The following is a 21,420-nucleotide window of genomic DNA, read 5'->3' as shown; positions in this document are numbered from 1 at the left end:
TAACGAGTTAGGTCAGAGGCATGCAAATATAAACCTGGAGATAAGAGCACACACACACACACACACACACACACACACACACACACACACACACACACACACGCTCTGTGCTGGGTAGGGCTGAAGCGTAGTTTAGGTCAGCTCTACCCATTGCTGCCCGCTAGCCGCTCGCACTCCAGAACATCACTGCTGACATGCAAATCCTGTGGCACACTTGCTGCGCTTGCGTCTCGTTCGCTCTTTCTCTCTCGCTCGCCCATCTTTTCTCTGTCTCTCGCTCTTTGTATCTCTCTACCCTCTCTTTGTCTCTCTACCCTCTCTTTCTCTCTCTACCCTCTCTTTGTATCTCTCTACCCTCTCTTTCTCTCTCTACCCTCTCTTTCTCTCTCTACCCTCTTCTCTCTCTCCCCTCTTCTCTCTCTCCCCTCTTCTCTCTCTCCCCTCTTCTCTCTCTCCCCTCTTCTCTCTCTCCCCTCTTCTCTCTCTCCCCTCTTCTCTCTCTCCCCTCTTCTCTCTCTCCCCTCTTCTCTCTCTACCCTCTTCTCTCTCTACCCTCTTCTCTCTCTACCCTCTTCTCTCTCTACCCTCTTCTCTCTCTACCCTCTTCTCTCTCTACCCTCTTCTCTCTCTACCCTCTCTTTCTCTCTCCCTCTCCCCTCCCTGTCATCTCCCTCCCCTCTCACTCTCCCTCCCTCCCTCTCCCTCCCTCTCCCCTCCATGTCCTCTCTCTCCCTCCCCTCTGTGCTGTGTGTAACAGTCTAGAGCCCACAGACTGTCCAGGGCAGCAGCACGGCAGTAGCAGGAGCAAGGAGAAATGCAGGGAGCTCACAGGGTTCCTCATGCTGCCTCCACACGCTCACCACCTTTCTCTCTCCCATTTTCCCTCCCCCTGTCCCTCTCTCCCTCCGTGGCCACACACGCAGAGCACAAGGACAAGGCTGGGCAGGAGTGGAGGAAGACGGTACCCAGCTATAACCAGTCCAGTAGTGGGGCTATGGACTTCAGGACTTGGAACACCTTACCACACGACGAGAGCCAGGAGCCCCTGCCCAAGACCTGGGAGATGGCCTACACAGAGACGGGCATGGTCTACTTCATAGAGTAAGTACTGGTCTTCTGGTTCTCGACTCCAGTACAGTGCCAGGGTGGTGTTGGTGATGCTAGTAGTAGAGAGAGGTAGTTTTCAAAGAGGGATGGTGATTTGTTTGTACAGAGATTAGTTTCGGTGGTACACTTATCGATCCGGAGTCCTACTTGTTTTTCTGCGGCTCACAGTACAGCGATTTGAAAGTGAACAATAGTATTATTGTAATTATGGCATAGGATTTGTGAAATGATTCATTATATTAACCTATCTGGTGTCTAGAGTACAAGTGTATTGTTTTCCTGTGTTTGATGTCGTGGTGCTGGGCTTGGGCTGAAAGCGTTGGCCCTCTCCCCCTCCCTTCGTTGTTTACCAGCCTGTTCTGTTTGTGTGGCTCACACAGCATACAGAAGACAGAGCCAGGTGCTGTAGCCGGCCTAAAATCAATAGCTCATTCTCTCTGAGCAAGAGAAACAGGAGAAACAATTGGACAAATGGAACGCTCCCAAAGGCCTGCTCTCTCTCCTCTCTGCTTTCTGCAAATGTCTGCATCTGCTCTCTGCTCTACCCCTCTCTCCCTGTCTCTTCCCCCCTCTCTTCCTCCTTCCCTCCTGCAATTTCTCCCTCTGAGGGCCTGTCTGCCTCTGCTCTGCTCTGAATACTTCTCTCCCTCAGATGACCTGTCTCCCTCTGCTCTGCTCTGAATACTTCTCCCTCAGATGACCTGTCTGCCTCTGCTCTACTCTGAATACTTCTCTCCCTCAGATGACCTGCCTCTGCTCTGCTCTGAATACTTCTCTCCCTCAGATGACCTGTCTCCCTCTGCTCTACTCTGAATACTTCTCTCCCTCAGATGACCTGCCTCTGCTCTGCTCTGAATACTTCTCTCCCTCAGATGACCTGTCTCCCTCTGCTCTGCTCTGAATACTTCTCTCCCTCAGATGACCTGTCTGCCTCTGCTCTGCTCTGAATACTTCTCTCCCTCAGATGACCTGTCTCCCTCTGCTCTGCTCTGAATACTTCTCTCCCTCAGATGACCTGTCTGCCTCTGCACTGCTCTGAATACTTCTCTCCCTCAGATGACCTGTCTCTCTCTGCTCTGCTCTGAATACTTCTCTCCCTCAGATGACCTGTCTCCCTCTGCTCTGCTCTGAATACTTCTCTCCCTCAGATGACCTGTCTCCCTCTGCTCTGAATACTTCTCTCCTTCAGATGACCTGTCTCCCTCTGCTCTGAATACTTCTCTCCCTCAGATGACCTGTCTCCCTCTGCTCTGAATACTTCTCTCCCTCAGATGACCTGTCTCCCTCTGCTCTGAATACTTCTCTCCCTCAGATGACCTGTCTCCCTCTGCTCTGAATACTTCTCTCCCTCAGATGACCTGTCTCCCTCTGCTCTGAATACTTCTCTCCTTCAGATGACCTGTCTCCCTCTGCTCTGAATACTTCTCTCCCTCAGATGACCTGTCTCCCTCTGCTCTGAATACTTCTCTCCCTCAGATGACCTGTCTCCCTCTGCTCTGCTCTGAATACTTCTCTCCCTCAGATGACCTGTCTCCCTCTGCTCTGCTCTGAATACTTCTCTCCCTCAGATGACCTGTCTGCAAGTCGGTTAGGACATCTACTTTGTGGATGACACAAGTAATTTTTCCAACAACTGTTTAAAGACAGATTATTTCACTTCTAATTCACTGTATCAGAATTCCAGTGGGTCAGAAGATTACATACACTAAGTTGACTGTGCCTTTAAACAGCTTGGAAAATTCCAGAAAATGGCATGACTTTAGAAGCTTCTGATAGGCTAATTGACTTAATTTGAGTCAATTGGAAGTGTACCTGTGGATGTATTTCAAGGCCTACCTTCAAACTCAGTGCCTCTTTGCTTGACACCATGGGAGAATCAAAAGAAATCAGCCAAGACCTCAGAAAACAAATTGTAGACCTCCACAAGTTTGATTCATCCTTGGAAAAATTTCCAAACGCCTGAAGGTACCACGTTAATCTGTACCAACAATAGTACGCAAGTATAAACACCATGGGACCACGCAGCTGTCATACCACTCAGGAAGGAGACACGTTCTGTCTCCTAGAGATGAACGTACTTTAGTGCGAAAAGAGCAAATCAATCCCAGAACAACAACAAAGGACCTTGTGAAGATGCTGGAGGAAACCGGTACAAAAATATCTATATCCACAGTAAAATGAGTCCTATATCAACATAACCTGAAAGGCCGCTCGGCAAGGAAGAAGCCACTGCTCCAAAACCACCATAAAAAAGCCAGACTACAGTTTGCAACTGCACATGCAGACAAAGATCGTACTTTTGGAAGAAATGTCCTCTGGTCTGATGAAACAAAAATAGAACTGTTTGGCCGTAATGACCATTGTTATATTTGGAGGAAAAATGGGGAGGCTTGCAAGCCGAAGAACACCATCCCAACCGTGAAGCATGGGGATGGCAGCATCATGTTGTGGGGGTGCTTTGCTGCAGGAGGGACTGGTGCACTTCACAAAATAGATGGCATCATGGGGCTGGAAAGTTATGTGGATACATTGAAGCAACATCTCAAGACATCAGTCAGGAAGTTAAAGCTTGGTCGCAAATGGGTCATCCAAATGGACAATGACCCCAAGCATACTTCCTAAGTTGTGGAAAAATGGCTTAAGGACAAAGTCAAGGTATTGGATTGGCCATCACAAAGCCCTGACATCTTATATAAAATTTGTGGGCAGAACTGAAAAAGCATGTGCGAGCAAGGAGGCCAACAAACCTGACTCAGTTACACCAGCTCTGTCAGGAGGAATGGGCCAAAATTCACCCAACTTATTGTGCGAAGCTTGTAGAAGGCTACCTGAAACGTTTGACCCAAGTTAAACAATTTAGATGCAAAGCTGCCAAATACTAATTGAGTGTATGTAAACTTCTGACCCACTGGGAATGTGATGAAAGAAATAAATGCTGAAATAAACCATTCTCTCTACTTTTATTCTGGCATTTCATATTCTTAAAATAAAGTGGTGATCCTAACTGACCTAAAACAGGGAATATTTACTTGGATTAAATGTCAGGAATTGTGAAAAACTGAGTTGAAATGTATTTGGCTAAGGTGTATGTAAACTTCTGACTTCAACTGTCAGGTTGTGATTTTAAAGGGGCTTTTAGTTTGATTTGTTTGTTTGGGGTTTGGCAGAATGGTGAGGGAGGACGAGGGTCCAGTGGTTTGGTGAATATCTATACTTAATATTAATATTGCCATTGAGAAAATTCAAAACAAAACGAGACATGACCTTTTTCAAGGTCAGTCTCGCAAAAAGACGCATTCTTGCGTTCTAACTACCCGCTATTCAAAGTGCTCTGAACAAATTAAGGGAATTGTTCACAAACATTGGCACATCCTAAAATCCAATGATAGTCTCGGTAATGTGTTTTCGGATCTTCCCCTGGTCGTATTCTCGCGGGGCAGAAATCTCAGAGACCAATTGGTAAACTCTGATTTACCACCCCAAGATATTCCTGAACGTCTATTTGCGCCCCTACTAGATGGAAATTACAAATTGAATGGCTGTGCCCAATGCAATGGCACTTATAAATGTAGATCCTTCAAACACACACAAACAGGGAAATCGATCCCAATAAAAGGTGTTATTACGTGCTCCACTAAGGCAGTTATTTATCTTATAACTTGTCCTTGTGGTAAATTATGTAGATAAAACAAAACGTGAATTAAAAGTACGTATCTCAGAGCATCGTAGCACCATTAGGTGTAAAAACTTTACTTATCCAGTTGCGGCCCACTTCTTGGAGGCAGGCCACTCGATTTCGTCTCTGCGTTATATTGGCATCGAACATGTCACCCTCCCTAGGAGAGGGGGTGACCTTGATAATTTATTGTTAAAACGAGAGGCTGCCTGGATCTTTAATTTAAAGACCCTTGTTCCCTTCGGTCTCAACGTAGACTTTGATCTGAAGCCATTCTTGTGATTATTGTGACTTTGCCATTGTAATTGTTTGTAAGCTTGTGTAGTCACATTAATCTATGATCGTATGCTCTCCATTTGTTTGTATGCTGTTCTTTGTATGACATTTTAATATTTGATTATTAACCAATGATATTAGGCCACTCTTGGCCATGATTACAGACACCTGTGTCTTTTGACACTATATAAACAAGTCATCCCACAGTGTTTGTGATTATACCCTGATGAAGACAGCTTGGCTGTCGACACGTTGGTATTACATTTTTGCATCTGAGCTCCTAGAGTGTGCGGCTCTCTTTTATTTTCAAGTTTCTATTCCGCTAGCCAGCACCTCTTCTTAATAGGTGTGCGTTCCTTTTTCTTCTAGAATATCTATACTTCACCTTGTTGCGACGTTTTTGCTCAGCGTGTAAAGTCGTGCCTCTCTGTCCCCACAGTCACAACACCAAGACCACTACCTGGCTGGACCCCAGGCTGGCCAAGAAGGCCAAGCCCCCGGAGAAGTGTGAGGATGGAGGTGAGAATCACACACTTGTTCTTCTCTCCTTTTGAGGATTTAAAATAGCATTTTGAAAGGAAATATATTTTCCCTAACCTCTAAACCTAACTTTAACCCCTAACCCTAATTATAACCGTAATTGTAACCCTAAACCTAACCGCAAAGTTTAAAATCCCCTTTTTCCTCATGAAGATGTGGGAAATGTCCGCGCGGGGGAGGATTGTCCTTGTTTTATTATCCTTACAGGGGACGTTTCAAGTCCCCACGGGGAAAAAGGAACAAGACCACACACACACTGGTTCTCACACACAGACAGTGTAGAATACCCATTCTTACACAAGCATCTTGCAGCAAGGTGGCACTCTCCCGACACACACGGCAGGTAGGTACAAATCTGTCGTCCTGCCCCTGAACAAGGCAGTTAACCCACCGTTCCTAGGCCGTCATTGAAAATAAGAATTTGTTCTTAGCTGAGTTGCTTAATTAAATAAAGGTAACATTTTAAAAATTAACACACGCGCACACGTTACTGTCCATAATCTCAATGCAGCCCATTAGACAGAACTATAAGTGGGGCTCCTGTATGCCGCTGCAGGCTTGTGACATGTAGACAAGACAGACAGTACTGTAAACAGTTAAACATGGCCCTGCAGGCCCCAGCGATGCGGTGACACACTACATTACCCAGCCTGCCCCCTGTCCCCTAATGGCTTGTGGGAGACCTGCGGAGAGCTCATCAGCACTGTATCTCCAAAAAGACAATTCCACAGTCCCCTCTTGCGTGAAGCACTCTTTCCCCCTGCATGTGTTCGTCACAGGGCAGCACGCACTCCAGATTCCACTCACACACCGCTGGGAGAAGACAAGCCATTATTTTACAGGATTGCCATAACTTCACATTTCCTTACTTCCTATCTCGCTCTCTCCCCCTACTCCCTACCAAGCACCCGGTGACAAACAAGGCAGCCCCCTCGGTAGTTTAGTTGGTGTGTTTCAACCCTGGATCCTTAGTTCCATGCAGTGAGTTGTCATTCAGAACCGCGTGCCTCATTGTGTGTGGAGACTGTGTCTCCGTTGTTCCAGAAGCTGTAGCAGCACACTGATTTGCATCTTCCTCTTCTGTCTTTTGCCTGCAGAGCTTCCGTATGGCTGGGAGAAGATTGAAGATCCACAGTATGGAACCTACTATGTTGAGTGAGTATACCGCCCGTGATTTCTGGGTGCAGTGTTTCTCTATGTAATGTTGTGGTTATTACAGGAGTTGTGGCATGGTTCCCTTTTATTTATTTAGCTGTTACTCAGTCCAGATTGCACAGATGGGCTTTGGTAAATATTGCATTTTGTATTTATTAAGGATCTCCATTAGCCAAGGCAGCAGCTACTCTTCCTGGGGTCCAGCAAAATGAAAGCAGTTTATACAATTTTAAAAACATTACAATACATTCACAGATTTCACAACACACTGTGTGCCCTCAGGCCCCTACTCCACCACTACCACATATCTACAGTACAAAATCCAAGTGTGTATAGTGTGTATGTTATCGTTGTTTCATAGTGTTATACGGTACAATAGACTTTTAGAAGATGGTGCCATTTGATAATAACGTGTTTTGTTTCATGAGCTGGGATTTATATACACCAGGTTGAAATCATTCAAAGATGCTGGACAGGCAGACATGAACTTGTCAGTCAGTGTGGTTTTCAAATATAACTTGTACTAATGATTAAGTTTGACAAGATGGACTAAGGACAACTCTCCTTCCCACACAGCCTTCCCATACAGCCTTCCCACACAGCCTTCCCACACAGCCTTCCCACACAGCCTTCCCACACAGCCTTCCCACACAGCCTTCCCACACAGCCTTCCCATACAACCTTCCCTTCCCTGCTCTACAGGGTTGCCACTGCCTGGTACAGGGGGCACATGGGAGGGGTGACAGGCATGACCTCACCCTGTTCAGAAACACACACAGGCACTCAGAGTTCACCCAGCATAGCCTCCTATAGGACCAGAGGGAGAGTGAGAGAGGGGGTAGGGGAGAGAGCGAGGGAGACTACATGAACATACAGTGCCTTGCGAAAGTATTCGGCCCCCTTGAACTTTGCGACCTTTTGCCACATTTCAGGCTTCAAACATAAAGATATAAAACTGTATTTTTTTGTGAAGAATCAACAACAAGTGGGACACAATCATGAAGTGGAACGATATTTATTGGATATTTCAAACTTTTTTAACAAATCAAAAACTGAAAAATTGGACGTGCAAAAGTATTCAGCCCCCTTAAGTTAATACTTTGTAGCGCCACCTTTTGCTGCGATTACAGCCGTAAGTCGCTTGTGGTATGTCTCTATCAGTTTTGCACATCGAGAGACTGAATTTTTTTCCCATTCCTCCTTGCAAAACAGCTCGAGCTCAGTGAGGTTGGATGGAGAGCATTTGAACAGCAGTTTTCAGTTCTTTCCACAGATTCTCGATTGGATTCAGGTCTGGACTTTGACTTGGCCATTCTAACACCTGGATATGTTTATTTTTGAACCATTCCATTGTAGATTTTGCTTTATGTTTTGGATCATTGTCTTGTTGGAAGAAAAATCTCCGTCCCAGTCTCAGGTCTTTTGCAGACTCCATCAGGTTTTCTTCCAGAATGGTCCTGTATTTGGCTCCATCCATCTTCCCATCAATTTTAACCATCTTCCCTGTCCCTGCTGAAGAAAAGCAGGCCCAAACCATGATGCTGCCACCGCCATGTTTGACAGTGGGGATGGTGTGTTCAGGGTGATGAGCTGTGTTGCTTTTACGCCAAACATAACGTTTTGCATTGTTGCCAAAAAGTACCATTTTGGTTTCATCTGACCAGAGCACCTTCTTCCACATGTTTGGTGTGTCTCCCAGGTGGCTTGTGGCAAACTTTAAACGACACTTTTTATGGATATCTTTAAGAAATGGCTTTCTTCTTGCCACTCTTCCATAAAGGCCAGATTTGTGCAATATATGACTGATTGTTGTCCTATGGACAGAGTCTCCCACCTCAGCTGTAGATCTCTGCAGTTCATCCACAGTGATCATGGGCCTCTTGGCTGCATCTCTGATCAGTCTTATCCTTGTATGAGCTGAAAGTTTAGAGGGACGGCCAGGTCTTGGTAGATTTGCAGTGGTCTGATACTCCTTCCATTTCAATATTATCGCTTGCACAGTGCTCCTTGGGATGTTTAAAGCTTGGGAAATCTTTTTGTATCCAAATCCGGCTTTAAACTTCTTCACAAAAGTATCTCGGACATGATGCTCTCTGCGCTTTTAACGGACCTCTGAGACTATCACAGTGCAGGTGCATTTATACAGAGACGTGATTACACACAGGTGGATTGTATTTATCATCATTAGTCATTTAGGTCAACATTGGATCATTCAGAGATCCTCACTGAACTTCTGGAGAGAGTTTGCTGCACTGAAAGTAAAGGGGCTGAATAATTTTGCACGCCCAATTTTTCAGTTTTTGATTTGTTAAAAAAGTTTGAAATATCCAATAAATGTCGTTCCACTTCATGATTGTGTCCCACTTGTTGTTGATTCTTCACAAAAAATACAGTTTTATATCTTTATGTTTGAAGCCTGAAATGTGGCAAAAGGTCGCAAAGTTCAAGGGGGCCGAATACTTTCGCAAGGCACTGTAATCTGTTTATGCTAAGGAATCACTGGGACAACCATTCATTTCTTTTTTTTCTTCCCTCCCTGTCTTTTTGTTTTGAATGAATACAGTAGAACAGAATGGCTCATTATTTCCTAACTAAAGTACAGAACAAGAGCCATGGTAATCAAAAGGAGCGGACTGAGCACACTCAGTCACAGAGGAGCGCTTCTCTTCCCTGATTGGATATGGAGGATAGCTCTCAGCGTGACTCATGCCCAACGAGAGCACAAACAATACTTTTCTTCGAAACGCGCACACGTACACATAGTGACACACATTGACACGCATGAACACACACACACCCAAACACATACAGGCACGCACACAAATAGGCACACACATACACTGGCAATTGGCACACACACACACACACACACCGTATCTCACACACAGCATGCGTCTGATTTATGGAGCAGAGCGAGAGTGGCATCCGTTTTGTGCATGTTATAAAAGCTAGTCACGACTGGCTCAGAGCTACAACTGTTAAAGCGCATTATGCAGATCAGATGTGTTCCTTGCTTTACATGCAACCTGGGGTGGTGCTCCTCTCTGAATAGTAGATGTTTAAACACAAAGTGCTGACCTGGGAATCTGGTATCGAAACGCTAGAGCTCTTACCGCTAGCAGGCAACAGCAGGCACACCGGCTGCTTTCCTGATCCTAGGTCAGTCCGACGTGGCCATTGTGAGCAGAGGTATGGACACTGGTCAGATTAAAAGGTTATCCCACTGATCTTAGGTCAGCTGAATGTGTCGAGTGGGTAAGCAGGTAAACTGGTGTGTCAACAGGGGCACTGTGGCGTCGTTTGTTTTGGTTTGTGGTTTACAGATGATAGTCTGTACAGTACCAGTTTGTGTGCATGCCAAGTGCAGGTTTGCATGACTGGATAGGGATCAGGGATTTGAATACACTGCGTTCTGTGAGTGTAGTGGGAAACAGACAGGAACCTGTTTGGAGTTTTTGTCACGACACAAGCATAGAAGAGAACGTATCAAGAAAGATATTTTTTGTATTGTTACCCAATTAAAAGATGCTGCTAAGTGAAGAGACCGATAACTGGTGTCACATCTCTAAAAGGAGAAGGACAACAACGATCAGCAAGCTGTGAAAACACGAAAGCCTCACGTTCCTTTAGTCGGTGTCACTTTCCGTCCGATTTTTAAACACGAGAGTATTGGTCCTTTCTCGGCGTTGTATTTCTGAGTGTTTTCTGTATTTACAGTTGCTCTCAGTGTATATGAACTGTATATTGAGCTCTTCAGCTAGCGTCCTGTTTTTGTCTCTGTACTGCAGCCATATCAACCAGAAGACCCAGTTTGAGAACCCCGTCCTGGAAGCCAAGAGGAAACTGAGCCTGGACACCCCCTCCTCTGGCCAGCAGGGGGCTACCACACCCTCAGGTAACACTTCTCTACCAGCCCCATGTCACCACAGACTGCTCATTGTCATGGTCACTAACTGGTGTGCCACTTAATAATGAAGCAGTGTATTTCATGAATAGTTTTTTTAAATTGGGCGTTCTGTATGCTAGTGTAGATATTGGGATAGAGCATCAACCCAGAATGTCTTACTCAAGGTGATCTGAAGTGAATGATTTTCCCTAATCAGATCTCAAAAGCTTAGAGACCATATCAGTGTACAAGCCCAATACACTACATGCCGAGAGGGGGGGGGGGGGACTTGCGTGCTGACTGCTGAGTGATGTTATTGAGACATCTTGGACTACAGGCTTGTGTTTGGGTAATTGTGATTTCCGAGGTTTTCAGCAGGTCTTATGTTGAAATAAGGATATTGATCACCCAGCCATTTGACATTTCTCTGCTGAGCCAACTGTGTTGCCCACAGAATGGAACATGTGTCAGACAAGGAAGTGGCGACCGTCCGAACACGGAGGCTGACTCACAATATGACTCATAAGAAGACCCAGACGCCAACAGCACTGTCACTGTCTGTACCAGCTATCCCAGCGTTTAGCCTAGAGGGCCCTGGTTGTCACAGACATATGGACCTAGAGGACAGTAGCAGGCTGCTAATGCTGTCCTGGAACAGACCACAATAACCCTTATGAACAAAAAACCTGAACACCCACTGATCAAAATCAAATCAAATGTTATTTGTCACATGCGCCGAATACAACAGGTGTAGACCTTACCGTGAAATGCTTACTTACAAGCCCTTAACCAAAGAGAACAGAGTTTTACTAAATAAACTAAAGTAAAAAAAGATATATTACACCCTTGAGTAGGTGTGTCCAAACTTTTGACTGGTACTGTATGTAATAATAATAATAGTAGTAATAATCATAAAATATATATATATATATATATATATACTGTGTCATTTTTGAAATGTATATAATCATGAGGCTATATACAGGGGGTACCAGTACCGAGTCAATGTGCAGGGGTACAGGTTAGTCAAGTTAATGTAAATCAAATGAAATTTTTATTTGTCACATACACATGGTCAGCAGATGTTAGTGCGAGTGTAGCGAAATGCTTGTGCTTCTAGTTCCGACAATGCAGTAATAACCAACAAGTAATCTAGCTAACAATTCCAAAACTACTACCTTATAGACACAAGTGTAAGGGGATAAAGAATATGTACATAAAGATATATGAATGAGTGATGGTACAGAGCGGCAGAGGCAAGATACAGTAGATGGTAGTCAGTGCAGTATATACATATGAGATGAGTATGTAAACAAAGTGGCATAGTTAAAGTGGCTAGTGGTACATGTATTACATAAGGATGCAGTAGATGATATAGAGTACAGTATATACGTATACATATGAGATGAATAATTTAGGGTATGTAAACATTATATTAGGTAGCATTGTTTAAAGTGGCTAGTGATATATTTTACATTTCCCATCAATTCCCATTATTAAAGTGGCTGGAGTTGAGTCAGTGTGTTGGCAGCAGCCACTCAGGTAGGTAGGGGTAACGTGACTATGCATAGATGATAAACAGCGAGTAACAGCTGTGTAAAAACAAATGGGGGGGGGGGGGGGTCAATGCAAATAGTCCAGGTGGTTGATGAATTGTTCAGCAGTCTTATGGCTTGGGGGTAGAAGCTGTTAAGAAGCCTTTTGGACCTAGACTTGGCACCCCGGTACAGCTAGCCTTGTTGTAGAAAAGAGAACAGTCTGTGACTTGGGTGACTGGAGTCGTTTACCATTGTTTGGGCATTCCTCTGACACTGCCTAGTATATAGGTCCTGGATGGCAAGAAAGCTTGGCCACAGTGATTTACTGGGCCAGACGCACTACCCTCTGTAGTGCCTTACGGTCAGACGCCAAGCTGTTGCCATTCCAGGCGCAGATGCAACCGGTCAGGATGCTCTCAATGGTGCAGCTGTATTAACTTTGTGAGGATCTGGGGACCCCATGCCAAATCTTTTCAGTCTCCCGAGGGGTGGAAAGGCGTTGTTGTGCCCTCTTCACGACTTCCTTGGTGTGTTTGGACCATGATCATTTGTTGGTGATGTGGAAACTCTCGACCTGCTCCACTACAGTCTCGTCGATGTGAATGGGGGCGTGAATGGGGGCGTGAATGGGGGCCTTCCGTTTCCTATAGTCCACGATCATCTCCTTTGCTTTCCTCACATTGAGGGAGAGGTTGTTATCCTGGCACCACACTGCCAGGTCTCTGACCTCCCTATAGGCTGTCTCATCGTTGTCAGTGATCAGGCCTACCACCGTAGTGTCAGCAGCACACTTAATGATGGTGTTGGAGTCGTGCTTGGCCACACAGTCGTGGGTGAACAGGGAGTACAGGAGGGACTAAGCACACACCCCTTAAGGGGCCCCCGTGCTGAAGATAAGTGTGACAGATGTGTTGTCTATTCTTACCACCTGCAGAGGAAGGTGTATAGTCCCAGGGTCCTTAGCTTAGTGATGCGCTTTGTGGGCACTATGGTGTTGAACGCTGAGCTGTAGTCAATCAACAGCATTCTCACACAGGTGTTCCTTTTGTCCAGGTGGGAAAAGGCCGTGTGGAGTGAGATTGCGTTATCTGTGGAACTGTTGGGGAGGAATGCAAACTGGAGAGGGTCTAGGGTTTCCGGGATAATGGTGTTGATGTGAACAATGACCAGCCTTTCAAAGCACTTCATGGCTACCGATGTGATAGTCATTTAGGCGGGTAACCTTCGCTTTCTTGAGCATATGAAATATATAGGTATTAGGCAGGGAGAGGTTGAAAATGTCAGTGAAGGCACTTGCCAGTTGATCCGTGCATGCTCTGAGTACACGTCCTGGTAATCTGTCTGAATGCTGACCTGTTTAAAGGTCTTGTTCACATCGGCTATGGAGAGCGTGATCACACAGTCGTCTGGAACACCTTGTGCTCTCGTGCTTCAGTGTTGCTTGCCTTGTAGTGAGCATGAAAGGCATTTAGCCCGTTTGGTAGGCTCGCATCTGGATGAGCATTTCCTTGTTTGCTTATTGACTGAGACCACACTCAATGAGCTGTATGAGTGCCAGCGACGGTTTGTGGTTGTAAATTGACGGCTACGAAAAATATAGATGATCCAGGTAGACAGTGTGATCTACAGCTTATCATGAGGTGCGCTACCACGAGCATTACCTTGAGGCAACCTTAATATTGGACATTGAGAAATAGACCGGACGTAGCTGTTCTTTCCTGCCAATGGAAAACCCAGCCAACCTTATATTAGCCGTGGGAGGCTGTGTGCTCCTCAGGCTTTGTTGCTTTGCTCTGAGCATCATCGTCATCTTCCCCGATGGTGGAGGTCCTTGGAGGTTGTTGGTAAACTATGTGGTAAATAATCAGGGTTTGATTGAACAGAGGCCCTCATTTTAGTACCAGATCAACTCAGACCCTTTGGAATAGAAGAAACACTGCTCTACTTGTTCTGCCCTAATAGGCTATGCAACTCCCAGACTGTGTCCTAAATGGCCCCCTATTCCCTTTATGCTCCACTAATTTTGACCAGGACCGATAAGGCTCTCGTCAAACGTAGTGCACTATAAAGGGAACAGGATACCATTTGAGACACAGCTCCAGTCCATTTTCTGTCCCGCTAAAAGATTATTTTTCCATGGTATTATTATGATTATTTTCTGGACGGTTCTTTTGGCTGATCCTCTAGTTTTCTCCAGGGTGATTCTCTGCACTGCTCTGACAGAGCTCTTTACTCCCTGTTCCCCACACACTCCCCGGGGTTGTTAATGAGTATTAATGGCTAATGGTGGTCTGTCTCCCAGCGGAGTGGAGAGTAGGCCGGAGGGGGCGGGCTGCCACGTGGAGGGCTTTGAACGTTGTTTTGACAAAGTTCCCCAGTCTGGCCTCCCTCTCGGAGAAAGAGACCGCTGTCTGTCTCCACAGTGCTGAAGCTGTAGGGGACCATCATTACCCTTCGTTGACAATCCTCTCTGTATGGCATTTCGTAGAATCACAGCGAGTGGCCTTGCCTGCCTGCCTGAGAAATAGGCCATCCCTTTGTGTTACCTTGACATAATCAGGGCTATGTAAACATGGCTATGTAGCACCCCCTTAACTCCTCCACACACACACATATCCTCACACACAAACAGCTCAGTGACACTGCTGGTGTGCGAGAATGTCATGTTAATCACACTCAGCATAATCTGTTTTCTCAGAGCGCTGAAAATCCAATTATGCAAATCAAAATCCCATGACACATTGACGGGTAGAGGACATGGCGGGTAGTGGAGGAGGGGAGGGGTGTATATCTTTACCCCTCCTAATGAGATTGATACCCCCACCTCTCCTCGATCCATCCATCCGCCAGTGGGTGTAGCAACATTAGAGGGGGACACAGCCCATAACTCTCCCAATGGAAACCAAGGTCAGGGGTTATAAATAACTGAGGCCACATCTGATTATCCTCTGTATCTATCCACTGTGTCTCTATCACTTTCAGTCCATCTATTTAGCTCCCTCGCTCTCTCTTTCTCTCCCTTTCTCTCTCTCCATCCTATCTCTCTCCATCCCCCTGTCACCCTGTCTCAGTCACATGGTGAGAGCTGAAATTTGTCGTGGCTGAGGTTAGCTCTCTTTCTGTTTGCCTCCATGTTATGGTGGTTCCTCAGATATATTTGCTTGCTTCCATTCAACCACAAGCATTAGAGAGGTCGGGCACTTGGTGTGGATGTTGGGCGATAAGGCCCGGCTCGTGGTCGGCGTTCCAATTTATCACAAAGCTGTTCGATGGGGTTGAGGTCAGGGCTCTGTTCAGGCCAGTCAAGTTCTTCCATACCGATCTCGAAACAACCATTTCTGTGTGGACCTCGCTTTGTCATGCTGAAACAGGAAAGGGCCTTCTCCAAACTGTTGCCACAAAGTTGGAAGCACAGAATCATCTAGAATGGCATTGTATGCTGTAGAATTAAGATTTCCCTTCACTGGAACTCAGGGGCTAGCCCAAATCATGAAAGATAGCCCCAGAGCATTATTCCTCCTCCACCAAACTTTACAGTTGGCACTATGCATTGGGGCAGGTAGCGTTCTCCTGGCATCCACCAAACCCAGATTCGTCCATCGGACTGACAGATGGGAGCCCAACGGCATTGAGCTTTATACCACTTGGCATTGTGCATGGTGATCTTAGGCTTGTGTGTAGCTGCTCAGCCATGGAAACCCATTTCATGAAGCTCCAGACGAACAGTTATTGTGCTGACGTTGCTTCCAGTGGCAGTTTGGAACTCTGCAGTGAGTGTTGCAACCGAGGACGAACCATTTTTACTGGCTCCGTGCTTCAGCACCTGCCGGTCCCGTTCTGTGATCTTGTGTGGCCTACCACTTTGCGGCTGAGCCATTGTTGCTCCTCGATGTTTCCACTTCACAAGAACATCCCTTACAGTTGACCGAGGCAGCTCTAGCAGGGCAGAAATCTGACGAACTGACTTGTCGGAAAGGTGGCGTCCTATGACGGTGCCACGTTGAAAGTCAGTGAGCTCTTCAGTAAGGTCATTATTCTGCCAATGTTTGTCTATGGAGATTGCATGGCGGTTTGCTCAATTTTATACACCTGTCAGCAACGTGTGGCTTTAATAGCCCAATCCACTAATTTGAAGCGGTGTCCCCATACTTTTGTATATATAGTGTAGATTGTAGGTTCTATCAATTTAATTGTTTGCACCATTTGTAATCCCCCTTTTATATACATTTATTGTAAAAATGTCTCTATACTTTTCTTCCCCCTACCATCCCTACCCTGATCGGAGTAAAGTAACGGACAACAGTACTTCTACAAATACTTACAGCTATTTACTTGTAGTTAAATAATTATACAAATATTCCTAATTATCTTTTTCTTCAAGTGCTGGATTTTCACACACAGCAGCTAATCCACCACTCATTCTGATTTGAACTCCAACCCACCGATATCCACAGATGAACCCATCTTTCCCGGTATGCTATTTCCTCTTGTAGAACACCCCTCCATTTCACTATGATGTCTTACGAGGGTCCTGAACCTTCCTATTTGTGACATTTTTATCGATATTGCCCTAATAGTAAATACTTTACCCAAGAGTATAATGATATTTCCCCATTGACTGATCATGGTTTATTCAGATCCCCCTAACAATACATTTTGCAGGTCCATCTTGAACCCTGACATTAGGACATAACAACCATTCCTGGACCTGACTCCAGAAGACCGATGAACAGTACCAGAAAATGTGTTCTATTGATTTATTCTTTCCTCGTGGCAGAATCTGCTGACTGTTCAATGCCCCGTATATTGAGCATTCTTTCTGTAGCAAGTGTTTTATATAATAGTTTAAATTGAAATGAATGGATTTATGTGTCAATAGTTGTTTTATATGTCAGTTCGTAGACCCGATGCCACGGTAGTGGGACATCAAAAACCAGTTCCCAGCTGACTTGGATTTTATTTGGGTATTGCTGTCAAACCTTTTCGGATTCATACTAATCTATTTAAGCCCGTAATGATTTTTTTTTAATGGGTGGCTGACACACTAATCATAAAATATATATATTTTTATAGCAATTGTCTCTTCTAATTTTGTGGCAGAGCCATGATGAGTTAGTTGTAATGTTGTATTTGATTATACACCTCCATACACTCTTGATATGTGATTTGAGTGTTGGTCAAATTAGTGACCATCTGAGTGACGTGCAGCTGTCAGATGTCTTGTCACCGTGGCGATAGCCTACACTGTGACGATGCAGGGGACAGATGGCTAACAGCCTGTGAGCACGCATCTGTGTCTATCTGCTACATACACACACACACACACACACATACAGTTGTCCCATGCGGATATATTAGACTAAAATAAGCGTAGCGGCATAGATGTGTCACTGTCATCTGTCATCGTGGATTAGCGCTAGACTAGCGTGGTTTCTCTGTCAGATCAATGCAGCTGAACAACACTGACAGGCCTTGTGATGATAATGCCACAAACAAACAAGGAATTAATAGTCACTAATTTGTCAAGTAAAATACTTCAATCGGTCAATAAGATTTGAGAGCAATTAGCTGAATTACAGTCATAATAATTATCGTTAAATTGCTGATATAGTATTTCCCTCCTACAATTTGCATCTCCCATTCTCTCTCTCGCTCTCTCTCTCTCTGTGCTTTTCTTGTATTGAGTAATCTTTCTCTTAAGTGTTTTTTCTCTTTCTCCTTCTCATTCTCTCTCTCTCTCATTCTCTCTGGTTCTCTCATTCTCTCTCTCTCTCTCTCATTCTCTCTCTCTCGTGCTCTCTCGTTCTCTCTCTCTCTGTGCTTTTCTTGTATTGAGTAATCTTTCTCTTACATTGTTTGCTGTTTGGGGTTTTAGGTTGGGTTTCTGTACAGCACTTTGAGATATCAGCTGATGTACGAAGGGCTATATAAATAAATTTGATTTGATTTGATCTTAGGTGTTTTTTCTTTCTCCTTCCCTCATTCTCTCTTTCTCCTTCTCTCTCTCTCGCTCTCGCTCTCTCTCTCAGATGAGCCTGTTGTGGGTGTGAGGGGTTTTGTGCGGGACCCAGCCCACCTCCAGGGCTCCATCCTAAGGACAGCTCTAAGGAAGAGCCCCCAGGGGTTTGGCTTCACCATCATCGGGGGCGACCGCCATGACGAGTTCCTCCAGGTGAAGAACGTGCTCCGAGACGGCCCTGCCGCGTACGACAACAAGATGGCCTCCGGTGAGTGTAGGAACGTACAGACTCTTACACACACACACCAGCAAGGTTAATCTTCATGGACTGCACAGGGTCCACACCCTGCCTCTTGACAGTAAAACTCCACGTCAGTCACAGTTCATGTTATGGCTAGCGCCCTGATTTGAAGAGGAGCCATATATTTCAGATTTCATAGGTCCCTTGGCTGCGCTTCTTTGCGTACCTATGGTTCTTACGAGCTTATCTAGAAGTGTGGTCATGTATCTTGGATCAGGTTGTGACATACAGTATATAGTCCATGCTGTCAACAACCATTACTACTAGTGATATACACCTGCCAGTGGCTCACTGGATGCTTTAGGGTAATATTCATTCTATAGACCGTGTCATCAGATGCGTGGCAGTTATAATGAGTTGTTTACTGCCTGCGATAACGCGTTGGAGCGCTGTACGCCACGTTGTCACAACCATAACAATGCTATTGTCCAGTGTTCTAAATGTACAACCGCAAGGGAACAAATGCTTCCATACGTCATTCCCCCTCGCTGTCCTCGAAAATAATTAGATGACCAGATGTCCATTTTGATTCCTTCGTAATACAGCAATAAGATGCTCTCCAATCCGCGTCCGTTTCTCTGTCTCTGAACCGTCCAGGCTAAGTGTGCCGCTGGCAGTAATTGATGCCAGAGTGGTGCCATTTTAATGAGCATGGAGAGTAATTTGATCTGGACATTGGGTCTCTGAAGCGGTCCCATCTCATTTCTGAGTTTAATCGTTAACTCGGGTTCCTTAACTCTGACTTGTACTCGAACCGTTGTGTGTGTGTGTGTGTGTGTGTGTGTGTGTGTGTGTGTGTGTGTGTGTGTGTGTGTGTGTGTGTGTGTGTGTGTGTGTGTGTGTGTGTGTGTGTGTGTGTGTGTGTGTGTGTGTGTGTGTGTGTGTGTGTGTGTGTGTGTGTGTGTGTGTGTGTGTGTGTGTGTGTGTGTGTGTGTGTGTGAAGTATGGGCTTAATTACCCGTGTTTGCCCTGACAGTGATTGGCTGTTGATCCATTTTGGTTTGTTTGGCTCATTTATATAACACAGTGAAATGTTAGATGTGTTTGTTAGCAACAGCTATTGATTGTGTCGGGTGGCTCCTTCGGGGGGAGTCCCAGCTAGCCAGCAGTGATGTTTGTGTTGGTTGGAGATGAGAACATTCCCCTACTCTTCATTGATCTGTCTGGGACCAGCTGAGCTAATAAACCCAGGCTAGGATGAGGGAGGATGAGGGGAATGATATAGAGTTATGCTGTGCCGTATGTTGTTGGTTCATCAACCCCAGAGCAGCTGTGGAGCGGACACCAAGGAAACGCGTTTCAGCTCTTGACCTGCATGTGCTTTGGAATGGGCACTTTGTACCAAAGTGATCCAAACGGACTTGTGGTTTAATTGACTCTATTCTCTGGACCTTCTCTGTCACTATGTCACAACTAAACCACAGCGAATGTAGGAATGTACCCATCAGTACCCAATGCTGATACATCTTCCCTCCTATTTCTCCTCTCCTTCCGCTCTACCAGGCGATGTGATCGTGGACATCAATGGCTTGTGTGTCCTGGGGAAGACCCATGCCGATGTGGTTCAGTTGTTTCAGTCTGTCCCAGTCAACCAGTACGTGGACATGGTGCTGTGTCGGGGCTACCCCCTGCCTGAGGACACCGGTGGGAGTGACGATGCCGCAGGGGATGTAGCCACCGCCCTGCCCCTGGCCCCCGAGGCCAGCCCGTCACCTTCCACTTCCAACACCAAGGACATCCACTACGGCACCAGCCCAGACGGCACCCTTCCTAGACAGGTACAGTCAGAAGACGATGGGCCATCCTGCTGATCCCGGGTTCCTCTCTAGGATTCTTCCTTCTTTTCCTCGCCGCTGTGCTTCTGTTTTTGATTGCTGTTAGGGGTCTAGGCTGGGTTTCTCTTAAAGCACTTTGTGACAACTGCTGCTAAAAATAAAAAAATTAAACGCTTTATAAATAGATTTGGGTTGTTTGATTGACAGACCACCGCCACTGCAGTACCAACCATGACCAACGGGGGGCGCCACTATCCTGAGGGTCCAGACCCCACTCTGCTGCAGCCGGAGCTGGTGGGTGTGCCCCTGGTGAAGGGGCCGGGAGGGTTCGGCTTTGCCATCGCAGACTGCCCCCTGGGCCAGAAGGTACCATTTATATCTGGGTGAAGAGTTGTCGGTTTTGTTTTATGTCTGGAAAAATGAATTCCGGCAACACGTTACTATAGCTGTCCTCGTGTATGCCGGATTGTTATAATAATGCCTTATGTAGCAGTAGCTGTTGCAAAGACTTTATAAAAGTTCATTAAGAATTACCGAATGTACTTTTTCCGGAGGATAAGAAAGGTAATCTAATGTGACATAGCTTAACCGAATCCAATCCAATCGAAACCTATTGGAATGTCATTTCAGGTGAAGATGATCCTGGATGCCCAGTGGTGCCGTGGCCTGCTGAAGGGGGATGTTATCAAGGAGATCAACCGTCAGAACGTCCAGACGCTGAGCCACGCCCAGGTGGTGGACATCCTCAAAGACCTGCCGGTGGGCAGCGAGGTCCACGTCCTGGTACTCAGGGGAGGTGAGAGAGAGCGGGGGATGGTGGGAGGAGATGCATAGGAGGTGGTGCCTTCATCACAGTCAACATACTGGGATTCAGAGGAGCTGCGAGACTAAACTGTACACTGCCACATTAGTGATGTCATGACTTTTTAGTGTGACGGGGTCGTGCGGCTGTGAATATGTACTGTAGTAATAGAAGTTCCTCCAGGAAGTCAATTAGATGGCCGTTCAGCTCCTCAGCAGCCGGCCCTCCCAGAGGCCAGCCCCAGAGCCAGCCACCGTTTAATAAAGCAATTTCATGCTCGTCTATCCCACTATCTATTTCCCATTTGCACCTCTGCATACAAGCAGGCAGGCTCAGAGAGCAGTAATAGTGGGGCTGTGAATATGATACCTTGACCAGAAAGGTGAGGAGGAGTGGATGCTAGTG

The 21,420-nt window shown here is 45.9% G+C and overlaps 1 protein-coding gene across 2 annotated transcripts in view; it reads left to right on the top strand.

Annotated features, from left to right (window-relative positions):
• The window catches only part of LOC124045992 (membrane-associated guanylate kinase, WW and PDZ domain-containing protein 3-like), a 194,169-nt gene that overhangs the window by 161,056 nt on the left and 11,693 nt on the right, over positions 1-21,420 (top strand). For both annotated transcript variants that reach the window (XM_046365877.1, XM_046365876.1), the window contains 8 exons: positions 924-1,101; positions 5,499-5,578; positions 6,697-6,754; positions 10,543-10,649; positions 18,208-18,405; positions 19,942-20,216; positions 20,421-20,579; positions 20,844-21,009. In XM_046365877.1, the coding sequence (XP_046221833.1) occupies positions 924-1,101; positions 5,499-5,578; positions 6,697-6,754; positions 10,543-10,649; positions 18,208-18,405; positions 19,942-20,216; positions 20,421-20,579; positions 20,844-21,009 (1,221 nt within the window). The remainder of the gene's footprint in view (positions 1-923; positions 1,102-5,498; positions 5,579-6,696; positions 6,755-10,542; positions 10,650-18,207; positions 18,406-19,941; positions 20,217-20,420; positions 20,580-20,843; positions 21,010-21,420) is intronic.

Source organism: Oncorhynchus gorbuscha, linkage group LG10, assembly GCF_021184085.1.
Source record: "Oncorhynchus gorbuscha isolate QuinsamMale2020 ecotype Even-year linkage group LG10, OgorEven_v1.0, whole genome shotgun sequence".
NCBI classification, from domain to species: domain Eukaryota; kingdom Metazoa; phylum Chordata; class Actinopteri; order Salmoniformes; family Salmonidae; genus Oncorhynchus; species Oncorhynchus gorbuscha.
Note: the sequence above shows the minus strand (reverse complement) of the source record. Positions and strands in the feature narration are given on the sequence as shown.